This window comes from Carlito syrichta, unplaced genomic scaffold (assembly GCF_000164805.1).
Source record: "Carlito syrichta isolate Samal-C Ts95f unplaced genomic scaffold, Tarsius_syrichta-2.0.1 Scaffold310863, whole genome shotgun sequence".
Classification (NCBI taxonomy): domain Eukaryota; kingdom Metazoa; phylum Chordata; class Mammalia; order Primates; family Tarsiidae; genus Carlito; species Carlito syrichta.
In genome coordinates this window covers 22481-36153 of record NW_007254959.1, presented here as the reverse complement: position 1 = coordinate 36153, position 13673 = coordinate 22481, and the positions used below count along the sequence as shown (strand labels likewise).

At 32.0% G+C, this 13673-nt stretch overlaps 1 protein-coding gene across 1 annotated transcript in view; it reads right to left on the bottom strand.

Moving 5' to 3' along the window:
- Window positions 1–13182, bottom strand: part of LOC103270934 (ovostatin homolog 2) — a 51544-nt gene extending 38362 nt beyond the window's left edge. Inside the window, 11 exon segments of the mRNA XM_021717748.1 lie at window positions 332–490; window positions 996–1105; window positions 1901–2012; window positions 4116–4230; window positions 7770–7854; window positions 8368–8536; window positions 9419–9490; window positions 9888–9908; window positions 11938–12108; window positions 12622–12805; window positions 13118–13182. Coding sequence (XP_021573423.1) covers window positions 332–490; window positions 996–1105; window positions 1901–2012; window positions 4116–4230; window positions 7770–7854; window positions 8368–8536; window positions 9419–9490; window positions 9888–9908; window positions 11938–12108; window positions 12622–12805; window positions 13118–13182 — 1263 coding nt within the window.
- Between the last annotated feature and the right edge of the window lie 491 nt (window positions 13183–13673).

Genomic DNA, 13673 nt, shown 5'->3' with positions numbered 1-13673 from the left:
TAATTCTAATTATTAGAGATTTTCTAACAATTGTAATAGACTATTAGCTTGTCTTCCTCTTGAACGTGTGTCTTATATACCATTTAATGAACAAGCAAATCATGTGAAATAAACTAAAATTTGAAACTTTATTAAAACATTTTCAATCAAGTTATATTTTAAAGAGATTCCTAATGTTTAAAATTTCTTTTGTTAAAAAATTGTGTTTTAAAAATGTGAGGTACAATTCAGGGTTAACATGGATTTAAACATGTATACAAGCATGTTCAAAATTTCTAACACCGAAATCCTCCGTGAGATATCAGTCTTCATCTAATCTTTGATATCTTACCTTCAGGCTGAACTCTGGATCAAGTATGTCTGAAGTGTCAATAGAAAACTGAGCTTCACCATTTTTATCTGTGGTGTAATTTCCTATAAATTTATTATTGAGCTCCAGTTGCAACAACTTGCTCACCATAGGTACATTGTTGGGACCAGAAAATTTAAGCTGTACAAAAAAATAAGAGTCAATACAACTTAAAATATAAAATTTTTACATTTTTACAGAGTACATTTTTATTCATAAATGTGATCATTTACCTATAATTTTTAAAAATTCCAATAGGCAGCAAGATACTCTATTAAATATAAGTGTGTGTGTGTATATAAATATATATATTTATATATATATATATAGAGAGAGTATATACAATATAGAAACAGCTATAATTTTATCTATTGCTTTCTTTCAGACTATGACTTTTTCTAGTGTATCAGACACAGTAATGCCATAAATGTATTATGAAAGGAGAAAAAAGTGACCAGAAATTTGCAAAGGGAAAAAACTGTGACCTAAGAAAATGAAATGAGAATGTGTACTTTTTTTCCTCTTTTAATGTTTATTTAAAATTGTGGGGTACAATTCAGGGCTAGGTATACCAATATTGGCTGTGTAGGTACCCTTATCAATGATGTGTGTCCCCCTTCCCCAGGCAGATATCGATTAAACTTACAGTTCCAAAATAAGAAAGCCCTCTTCTGTAGAAAGGGTCCATGTTCTCAAAAGTCACACTTCCAAGCAATTGAGTGATAAAAATCAAACTCTTTTCACTCATCTGTACACCTGTAAGAAATAATTAACACAATGTGAGGGAGAATTTAATTGATCAAAAAATTCAAAAGAACAAATAGCTTAGGTCACATGTAAGAACTTTCTATACACAGAATTATATTCTCGCTTTATATTGAAAGAGAGGAGTGGATGCTTTGAAATATGTTCCAGCACACTATGCATTATGTGATTATCATATACATGAACTTGAATAATAAAATTAATATGAAAATGTTTTAATCAGAAGCAGGAGACAAAACACTTATGTTTCATCCTCCTGCTTGTCTATTTAGTTCTGGCTTGTAGACAGATGGGGAATATCATAGACATCTCAGATATAAGGCTTTCACTTTCTGAAATCTTTTTCGCACCTGCAAGATAACTATGCATTTTGAATTTTACCATATTTGAAAAATATCTGAGAGTACAGTAAATAAAAATGCCAAAGCAAGTGATTAAACAGAGGAAAACGTACCTAGCTAACTTACTATTAACAACAATATAATTGTGACAAATTTACCCATTGTTAATATCACCAAAATATTGATCAAATATATTTATATAAAGCACTGCATAAATTAATTCCATACACTTTTCTAAGTTACAAGAAATAATTAGTAATTAAATCTGGTTTCCCCACCCTAAATTAAATTATTAAGTTTGAGTTACCCTTTTAAAATTCTAACAAATATTTATTGCATACTCACTATGTACAATCTTGTAAATGTCTCACTAATAATTTTTGCACTTGCCAATGCAAATAAGCTGCCATATATTCCCTGATCGTCCATTAAATACAATCATTACCTGTCCCAAATTCTGTAACAATTACAGTGACATGAAATGTCATGAAAAATCCAGAACGATAGAGTTGGAAGACTTTTGTATTTACTATTTGAGAAATACAACCACTTTTCAACTGAAAAATAAAAGAAAACGTGATGAAAAAATTAGGGATCCAAGAGTTTTAAAAATATATCTTTAAGGTACATAATTTTAGCATAGATATATAACAGCACTCCCCCTATGGTTTCACCCCATAAACTTGATATGACCAAAGAATTAAAGAAGGAAGACAAGAAGGAGGAGGAAAATATTTGCATCAGCATTTCAAACAAGGTAGGAAGGTAACCTATATTTTAGATTTCAAGGAAATTCTTCTGGAAACATTGTAGACAGAAAGAGATAAAAGGATGAAATGAAGCTGAATGATATTTTAATAGTAAGAATTTATCATTATCTTGAAAGGCACTAAAAACAAATGGAACAGAATAACTCATCAAATGTGTAACATCAAAACAAACACTTTTTGAGGTAAAGTGCTCACTAGAATAAGAAAAATCTATAGGTAATCTTTCATCAGTAATATCAATAATTACAGAAATATGGATTTAGTTATATTTTATAATGAAAAGTGCTTATTTACATTAAAATTGTTAGGAGGTTATATCAATTTATTTGATCCTCAAGACTCTCTTAAGAGCTGAGCACTATAATTATCCTCATTATATAGATGAATAAACTGAAACAGGTACATTTTATAGCATGTTCAAGGTCAAAAAGCTAAAAGACAATGGAGCTAACTAGGGATTCTAGTTCTAAAGTATTGCTCCTCAAACCATCAGCTATTGCATCAACAACTACAGAAAAAGCTACTTTACTTTGCCTAATTATAATATAGTCAAATTCAAATGAAATAACAAAAAGTGACCAGAAGAACCTTAATTGCTTTGAAATTGAGAAAAAAAATATTTTCAGTAATCCTTGTATCAAAGAAAAAATATAAGGTAAGTCAATAAGAATCTAGATATTAGGGTAAAGGAAAAAAATGCTTTTCATCAAAATCAATGGCATAAGACTGTAGTAAAAGAAAAATGTGAAGTAAGAAATGTGTTTATTACTGAAAGAAACAGCTAACATATATTTTAAAAAATCCAACAAAATCAATTAAAATATTAGAAAAAGGAATTAATAAGATGAAAGCTAAAAGAAATGATTTAGAAAAACAAAAAATACAGGAAAGAAAATAATAAAAATAAGGATGAAGCATGAACCTTTTATAAGCATGATCTTGAATAAAAAGAATAAAATTGTTTAAGATAGGTGCTGACACAACTCAGTATATATCTGGAAGAAAACATTTTTAATTTTAGAACATAATCACAGATTAACTTTAAGAATTTTAGCCGGGCTCGGTGGCTCAGCCTATAATCCCGCGCCTTTGGGAGGCTGAAGTGAGTGGATTGCCTGAGCCTGCAGGTTCGAGACCCGCTTGGGTAACTTGGCGAGACCTCATCTCTACAGTAAATCAAAAAATCAGCCGGGCGTGGTAGCGCATGCCAGTAATTCCCGCTACTTGGAAGACTGAGGCGGAAGGATCGCCGGAGTCCAGTAGGTCAAGGCTGCGGTGGCCGGGAGTGGCCGCTGCCCTCCTCCAGTCTGGGCGACATAGTGAGACTCCAACTCAAAAAAAAAAATAATAATAATAATTTTAGAAAAAATTAAGCATTTTTAAAAAAGAAGTCTTGCAATCCTCAGAAGGATAGGTAAAGTTGTTCACTTAAGGTTAAAATGCTATTGATGGAGAAAACAAATGGTGGCTTCACTGTAACTATAAATCTGGAGCAATAAATGAGGATGCTCTGAATTGCAGATGCCTGCAAAGAAGAACATCTATTCTGTTTTCATGAGAACGATTCTATGTTGTGTGGTAATATCACGGGCTCATTTATTTAAAGGATAACTAATGATTCTGTAAAGAAAAATCAGGGAAGACACCAAGACATTGAAATTCTAAAAATTCTTAAAATATCTAGGTGGATAACAATTCACATGGCCTAAAGAAAAAGAGACTCTCCCTAAGCACTGTATTTTCTCATTCTTTACCTTAGTTAGCTACAACCTCCACTATACACAAAATAAGAATAGTACTGTTAAGCACCTTTCATAAATAAAATCAAAGATGAATAGGAATAAAAAATAAGCGAAAACTTTTGTTTGGAGTAAAAATTATGGTCTGTACCTCTGCAACAAATTGCTCACATATTTCATTGTTGTTCTCACAATTGCTTGAAGTAAAAAATTCTCTGCACACTCGGATTTGGGTTTTTCCTTGTACAGGTTGGCCATACGTATACCTAATGGGAGAAGGTGTACTTGCAGTTATAGGTAAATAATATCATAGCAATATCTTATGTTCCTCTTTGGAAATTATGTGTGAAATCTCTAAACTATGAGTAACCCAGATTAACCAGTTTCATTTAGGAATTCTCTTTGGATTCCTCATAGATTTTAGGTTAAATTGGACATTTGCTCTGTAAGGAAAATTTGACTGCCTTTTTAAAACTCAAATTCAAGGTGATGTAGAATCTAAAATAATCTAAAATCTCACAGAATACAATTTTATAATTAAATTGAGTTTATAAAATTTATATATATATTTTTATTTCCTTAAAACTATTTTAATAACATAATAAGGAGGTAGCAAAAAAACAAAACAAAACATCACCAACATCTACCATCTATTAAACATCTTCTTGGTATCAAAAGCTATAAAAGGCACGTTTTATATTTTAATTTGACAGAAATATAAAAGTTGGCTGCGGTATTCTTTAGTAGAAAATATATACGTAAATAAATCATTCTTGGATGATTCAGGATCTTGAAATATTTTCAGATCAACATTTTAAATGGGGTTGGCATAAAGTAAACTAGTTATGCTTTGACCAAAAGTCAAGGGGTTAAGTGTCTTATTTTCTCCTAAGAGACACACAAAAATACCGCAATACAAGTTTTTTAAAAAGTTTCAACCAAAATCCAATCCAGTCAATTCAAGTTTTTATTTTGTTACTTGAGGATACTTTCTACTGATATTTAGAAAAACAGATAACAAACGTAAAACTGGTATATAATAAAACTGAGTATTATTAAATTTATAGATTATAAAACATTTTTTTCTATTTGTCGAACTGATATATATGAAGTGTTTACATACATTAGTTCATTTATTTTTCTTAGTGACCCTAGTTAGTAAATTGAGATCAACTAACTCATTTTTCATATTGTAATTGATGAAACTGAAATTCATATTCAGATCTGCCTCAGGCTACAGTTTGTGCACTTTGTATTCCATGTTTTACTTTTTTGTTTCTTAAAAATTCTTTTTTAAAAAATTAGAGACATAGCTTTATTTGAAGCACAGGCACAACTGAGTTCTCCTTCCCCTGCGGTCCTGGTGGAGTTGGTGTAAGGCAGGAGTGACCCGTGTCCTTGGCGACTTTGACAGCCAGGCAGGTCTGAAGTCACGAGAGGTTTAAAAATTCTTAATGCTTCAGAGTTTTTGAATCAATCCTAATGCTTAAAATCATCCGGTCAGTTCTGATTATCAAGTAGAGGCCAGACTATGATCCAGTCACAGAAGTTATACCTGAACGTTTCTTATTATTTATTAACGTCCTTTATTTATAAAATAAAACTGTTATCATAGTGTTATCTATACTTAGTGTTATCTACACATATAGGTTAACGTATACTCACGAGACTTATAGCTTAAATCTTCACACAGGACAGAATAAGCATTGTCCCTTTGTAATTTGAAAAGCTTTTGAAGGATACTAACGCCGTTTATTAAAATGTATTTGCCTATAGGTAAATTTTCTTCCCTCTTAGAAACCTAATTCATCTCTGAGATTGTTTACGAAGATTATCTAATTTACCATTGGTTTCTCAATCCATTCCAAGCCAAATCCCAGGAAATACTACAGATGTAATACTCAGACCATATCATACAACTTGTTCTTCATTGTTATTAACTTATAGACGAGTGCTCTCATAGCCTGCCCAGAGATAATTTTGTAGCAAGCATAGTTCCCCTCTAGTTGCCTGGCCATGTTGCATTATCACAGCTGATCCTCACTTATCACTTAATGTCAAGTCTGTCTAGATTATAATGTTAAAGAAGTTTCAAGAAGTCAGAATAATGAGTTATAACCCAACATAATATCAAAGAACAAGTTCCCTGCTGGCATTTGATTAGCAAGTCTTTTTTAAAGACCATGCTTGAGAAGCATTTCGACTTTCCCTTCTAGGTATTGCACCTTTTTAGCACATCGTTGATCAGATAGATAAATTATACGTGCTAATGCTATTGAAAGTCCTGACTTTGTGTAGGGTTGTTCTAGTGAGGCCAGTTTAGGATCCTGGATTTCTCCAAACTTATATTATCTCATTTATTTTAACATTGATAGCCTACAATTTCTCATCTATTACATAATTAAATTTTGGCACATGTTCAACTACTCTTTATTGAACCTCAGAAAAGTTTTATGACTATTTTTCTAGGACCCAAAGGAGATTTTAAATATTACTAACCCTCCCCCCAAAACCCAGCTCAAAATGGGTTCCCAAGTTTCTTTGGGACATCCTTAAGAACTACCTCTACATGCTGATTAGACAGCACTTTACCCACTGTATCTTTAGTACACTGCTGAAAACATTCAAAACCAGATAATTTTCATGTCATCAATTAGTTCAAAAATGTTTAGTAAGTATGGCAAATATTAATATTTCTAACTTTATATAAAGTATGACAGTTATTGATTAGGAGATTAGCTCTGAAACCAAACAGCCTAAGTCTAAATCTTAGTTCTGCCATCAAAAAGCTCCATTAATACTGATAAGTTATTTCAATACTCTGTGCCATATAACTTTCTTTATAAAATAGAGATAATAATAACTCCTTTCTCATAGAATTGTAATGCTTAACACACTAATTGGCACTAAAAAATATTAGTTGTTTTTTATTATTATTAGAAATTGGAGAAAAGACGTTACACTAAAAAAGGATAAAAGGCACTAAAAATAATTTCCCAAAAAGAAAATACAAATTTCTCAAATCATATAAAAATTTTTGACAGTAAGAGGATTCAAATTAATTCAAATTAAATTGATAAGATGTCTTATCTTCATTATGACATTCTGATAGCTTATTTTATGTACTGAAAAAAGTGGAGATTTAATGAAAAAAGTGAAGATTCAATAAGGCAGATACTTTGAGACCAGCTGCTGGAATTTCACATTTGCACAACACGATTCATGAGCAATATAGCATAAAAAAACTAAAGAAAGTTGCATATTTTTTCTTGGTAATTCCACTTATAGTAATCTTTCTTAAGTAGATAATTTTTAATTCAAAATCTACTTATTATATATTTATAGGCCAAGACATATACTATGAAATTATTAATTACTAAGGGAACAAAATAGTACAGCCTACATGTTATGAATTAAGACAAAAATTAAATCAATTTGGTATAGCCACATATGTTTATATACCAAAAAACTGAAATTTATGAAAACATTGGCATGTTATGACGACATATTTTAAAAATTACTGTGAAAAGGAAAAGTATGATTGCAGTCATGGAAAATATTCATTAAAAATTAGGGGAAGATAAATCACGATATTTCTGGCAGTTGGTAGAATTAATTACAGGTAATTCCTCATGTTTTTCTCCACATTTTAAAAAGATTTTACAATGATAATTTATTACTTCTCTAATCATATTAATGCAAGCATGTAAATAATTAAAGTTACATGGTTAATCTGATTTCTCATTCTCTCTGAGTTTCTTGTTTACCTGTGAAGGCAAAACAAATCTCCTGAATAAACACTTACTTAGCACATGCATTTACTTGGAATTCATCATCTGAAATGGTTACTGTCTGTGGTACACTAATTGTAACTTCAAACTTGGGCAGCTCTGGAAACAAACAGAAATATACTTTAGCCCCTACAACCACTGGTGAGCAAAAAGAGTTACATTGTGTAACTCAGTGTACTCCCATACACAAGTCTTCCCTTTATGTACGTCTGAACAGACCATGTTTCAATTGCCCTAAAATTCTGTATGGCAGCAGTCTACCACACTTATGTGATGGTGTCTCATTAATGATTAATTCTTTCCTTCTTTTTTCTTCCCTAGCCTCAGCATTTCACTTTTTTTCTATTGTAATCTCTCAGCTTTTTCCTAAGATTGTCCGAATTCTAGAAAATGGGATATTTTCTAGGGGGAAAAAAAAAAAGGAAAGGATCAGAATAAGGATATAGGGGAAGAAGTGAGGAGCAAGAAAGTATTTATGATAAAGAAGACAAAGTCAAGAAAGGAAGATCACCAAAAAAACACATTTGCCTAAGTCTAACATAAAAGTTGTGTTGTTCAGTACTTTAAGCTCTATTTACAGGGGACAACTACCAATTACAACTACAAAGTTACCGTATCTCTTAACAGTAAATTGGTGTGTCAGTATCTTTCCTGATTTTCTTTCCACAACAATTAAGTAATCTCCAAGCATTGGTTCTGAAATCAGTTTGAATGAAAGTTGGGTAATATATCGAAAAGATGTCACATTTTGCCATTGAAAAATCCTATTGTTTTGAGGATCCTAGAAAATAATGAACAAATAAAAAAACAAGTTTTATGGGAGTATTATCCTTTTCTTCTATATTTTGGATACTTTCTATAGTTATTGGAAGAAAAAAGGTCATACCATTTTATTAAGCTGATTATCTTAACTGGCAAAAACAACATAACTTTGTCAATGTGTACAAATTCAGTCTTAAAGTATGTCCTTTTTTAAGCCCCAAAACATTAATGATATTTTATTATTAATGCTTTTTATTTTGATCTTTCTGAACCAGAGTTACATAATTAAAGAATTAAAAACTTTATGTGCATGCTCCAAAATAGAGTGGACTCATACCAATAGGTGCAAAAAAGGGTGATAATGCCACTCTTTCTCCTTTATTTACTTTCAGGATATTGCAGTTTACATAAGTCTGGCACTAAAAATAAAATCACACATATAGGATGGCAGAAGTTAAGTAGAAACCTGGGTTGTTGGTAATATTGTTGTTCTAACCCTGAAGTGCCTACACTCAGACGTAGTGGTTTGTGAAAACAAATCTTTACTCATTTACGTTACTGATTGTTAAGCTTCTGTTACTTTCAATATAACACAATACTATTTGAATCAGGATGTAAAGCTAATACCATATATAGATTACCAATAAGGTGCAAAACATGAAAATAACTAGCTGGCATAATATTTATTCTACTATAAAGATGAGCTATTTTTCACCCAAATAAGAAAGTCACGAGAGTGTGAATTATGAAAAAGACTGTCTGAAGTATATATTTACACACATAATGATGACCGTAGATCTCTGTGCATTAATTATCAGAATTAGCTAACAATAATGGCATATATTATATGATGTAGAGATTAAAACATATATGTTGCAGTTGTTTGATATAATTTATTTACCGATAGACATACAACTTCAAATAAGTCTGAAGACTGTACTACTCCAGAGACTGGAACTGGTAGGAGGAGACTCTATTTTTTGAAAGCAAAAAGTCCATTTTACAATTTCACCTTTTTGCATTTCTTAACTTTTAGATGTTTGCGTTTTCTATTTCCTTAAAACAAGATGTGACTAAATTAAGACTGAGAAGTACCAGAAGCCAAAATTAAGCAATTTCAAACATAAAACATCCCTTAGAGAGAGCTCAGTCTTTTATTTTCTGAAAAATCAAGATATTGCATTTGCTACACAGCCTACACTAAAAACCACAGCCCTTTAAATCTTCACTAATGCATTATACTGTTTATGCACATAAAGACTCCTTCTAATTTTGGTCATCTTAATTTCCAAGCATGAAAAATAAAAAATAAAAACACAACATCTTCATCTAGTAGTATAAGAAATGAATGTGGAAAGCAAATCTCTTACCTGAATTGTGATTAAAGGATACTGAAAGAGGAAAAAAAATGCAGATTAATACTGTAATAGTACATTCTTCTTTTCACCAAATATTGAATTATAATATTTTTTCTCTCTCTCTTTTTTTTTTTTGAATTGGAGTTTCACTCTGTCGCCCAGACTGGAGTGCAGTGGCTGCTCCCGGCCACCGCAGCCTCGACCTGCTGGGCTCTGGTGATCCTTCTGCCTCAGCCTTCCAAGTAGCTGGAACTACAGGTGTGCACTACCACGCCCGGCTAATTTTTGATTTATTTGTAGAGATGAGGTGTCACCAAGTTGCCCAGGTGGGTCTCGAACCCGCGGGCTCAGTCAATCCACTCACCTCAGTCTCCCAAGGTGCGGGATTACAGGCAATATGATTATTATATTTGGAACTTAGCTCTCACTCTCAGAAAACAAAGCTTCTCCAGCTGAAGATGTCAAGAAAATGTGAAATAAATCCCACATTTTTTCTGGGAAGTAGGAAGCAGGTTCCATGCAACCTATGTTTCCTTTAAATAATTGAAAAGACCTGAAAAATGTATAACCAACTCACTATAAATGAAATGTTTACATGTAAATGTGAGGTCAGTTTTGAAGCTGTACCTATATATTCTTCATGTTGAAATCTTATTTTCATTCATATGGAAGGCTTCCTGAAGACACTTTGTATAATAATAGGTTTAATTAATGTAAAGCTCATTGCACCATTAGAAAATATTAAACTCACCAACTCTTCAATAGGCTTGAGCTTAGTATCCAGTGTCACAATGCGAAATTGAACTAAAAAAATAATAAAGAAGAGGATATATATAGATATAGACACAATATATTTATTTGTTATTTTCCTCCCAGGTATGATTGCTTATAAATAGACATAGAAATTAATTGCCTTGCTACCATGAAATATCATGCTCCCTTCTCACCTGACTCTGACTTTATCCTTTACACATTATTGCACATTTGTGATTTCTCTATTTATGATGCTCTGCTGTGACTAAGGCTGACACTAGCAGATACCACTACTGGAAACTTTTACCCTAACAGTCCACAGTGATATCTTCAGAATTGGTCACAGAATTAGTCATAGAAAAACAAATGTGAAATACGTATGGTAGGAGACAAATATAATTTTCCTGGAAAAATATATTGATGCTAGCAAACATTACATTAATTTTTGCATAACTCCAGAAAAACTGTTTAAACTACTTTTCTATACATAACTGTCATCATAGCATTTTAGTAAATCCAGAAAAGAGAATATAATTCAGTAAAAATCTCACTATAAGAATTCTGACTTTATTTTATTTATTTTTAATAAATTATAGAAACATATTATATTAATTAGAACAAAATGGATAGATGCTTTCACCAAATCCTTTAATTATACAAATGAGAAAACTAAGTACAAAAGATTAGAACTTACTTGGCAAAAGTCAATAATTTATTGATAGAACTGAGACCAAACTAAGGTCTCTGAATCCTAGTTTGATGTTCTTTCTGTTACCTTTTACTTACAGCAGTAATAAAGAAAATGGAAGGACTTTCTATGTTATCAGATTTATGATTACTTCAACTACTATGAATAATAATGATAATATGAATCATATACAGGGTCATTACTATGCACTTGGCTCAAGTTTACATTGGCTATCTTATTTTATTCTCACAACAATTTTTATAAGATGAAATAATTAGCCTAAAAAAGCGGGTTAATTAGCTTGCCCAATTGGTAAATTATTGAGCGACGATTCAAATCAAACAATTGTCCTCCACATCCCACGCTTGTAGCAATTGTATTATACAGGCCAGTACTACAACGTGTAAACAATGAAGATGGCATGCAAAATTTTATGAAGCAAAACATCCAGTTACTGGAATTGGAGGGTACTATTTCATAATTGATCTGGACAACCAATAAGAATTCTAGAAATTCACAATCCCATGATGTTAAGGATAAACTTAAGACTAAAATTCATGTGTTTGAATTGCTCTTGATTTGGAGAATGCATCTTTGAAGTTAATGATACAAGTGAAACACAAATATTAACTTACCATTCTCTCCAGATTTATAAATGGACTTATCTGTCTGTATGAAGGTTACTGTCTCCTCTGAAGTGATTACTACAGATCTTCTCTCAGAGATTTCAAGAGTGTCTCCCTTAGCCAACAAGGTCACAAATGCCAGTTGTTCAGAGGACTTCTGAGAGACCTGTTTATGTGAAAGAGCAGAGAATGGGAAAATTATTCTTAGATGTTAGGATGGTGAACAAAGTCTTCATTTGGTTTCTGAGACTAAAAGAGACTTGTAAACCCATTATTTCCTAATAAGAGGGTGATCACTTGTTACAGTTCTTTTATTTGGCATGAGGATGATTTCTTCTAAACTTATTTTTATGCCTTCTTGCCTTTTATTTTTGTTTTTTGTTGCCCTGAGTCCCAACCCTTATTCCTTTTACAGTCTCTTCTCTTTCCCCACATTGTGGAACAATTTTATTGTCTAAAAAGCAGTGATTATCTCATTATTACGCTTTATAATAGAAGAGTTTTTGTTGCATGTTCAAACTTTCCTTTTATTTCTTTCCTCTCAAGAATTCTCAATTTTTCCTCCTTACCTTCCACAATTCATCCAAAATCAAGATTTGTTATTTCTCTAAAAATAATGTTTAAAAATTAGTTTTATCCTTCCATGTGAAGTTCTGAAATGTCAAGTTTAGTGCCTCACCTTGAAATTTGCACAAGCATAGAAGATATCCTCTTCCACAAACTGGTCAAAAATAGTGGTATTGGATCCATCATATTCTAAGACAACACTCAAGGATACAGATTCATTCAGGTTTAAGAGGTGGAGACAAGCTTTTTCTGTAAAATGACTCTGCATCACAGAGGAGACCCACAGGATATATTGCCTATGCAAAGAAAGTAAGCAACACTCTTAACAAGTATGGGGAAAATAGAGAATCTCTACAAAAATCAATTTTAGCTTATTGAAATACTCCTGAAACACACATTTTTCATAGACAGTAGTACAATAAATGGGAAAACAGAGAGAAGTATCTTAAGAAAAAGACATCAATTTCCTTTTTAATTCTTAAAATGTATAGGGAAAACCAGCACTCAGTCTCAGAAGTTGAAATGGTAAAATTTTAACATGAAACATATTTAGTAAGGTAATTTTTATGAGTACTTTGATATAAGTAGAGAGTATAACACTTCCTTACGGTTCTGAAGCCACAGCAGCAGCAAAATGAAGCAAAAAGGTGCTCAGCAGAATAATAGGAACCATTTTATCTCAATGCCTGAACGCTAAAAATGTTTTTCTCTCTTTATCTCAATCTCTCTGTCACTAGAAATCAACTGTGTTGGCTTTTTTACTTTCTTTCCTTCCTTCTGCTCTACATCTGCCTGTAGTTTCTTTTATAGGCATACACAATGGGAGATCAATTACTTTTTGGAACGAGTACCATGGGATCCACCAATCACATTATCACCTCTCCTATTACTTTTCCAGAAGGTATCACTTTATATAAAACTTCCTGCTTAAGTTCACCGGACACTGCTCTGTTTTTGGAATCAGCAGAACAGGCTGGACAGGAAGAAGGAGAAGAACAAAGAAAGCAGTTGTGTGACACTTAGGAGCTTATTAGTTTACTCTAGTACTTCACTCACAAAGTTGACCACAGTATCATAAGTATTTATTACTGCATAGGAATTAGCACTTGGAAGCAAAATACCTCTCCACAAAGCTATTACCATACCAATTTCCCCTAAAGTAAT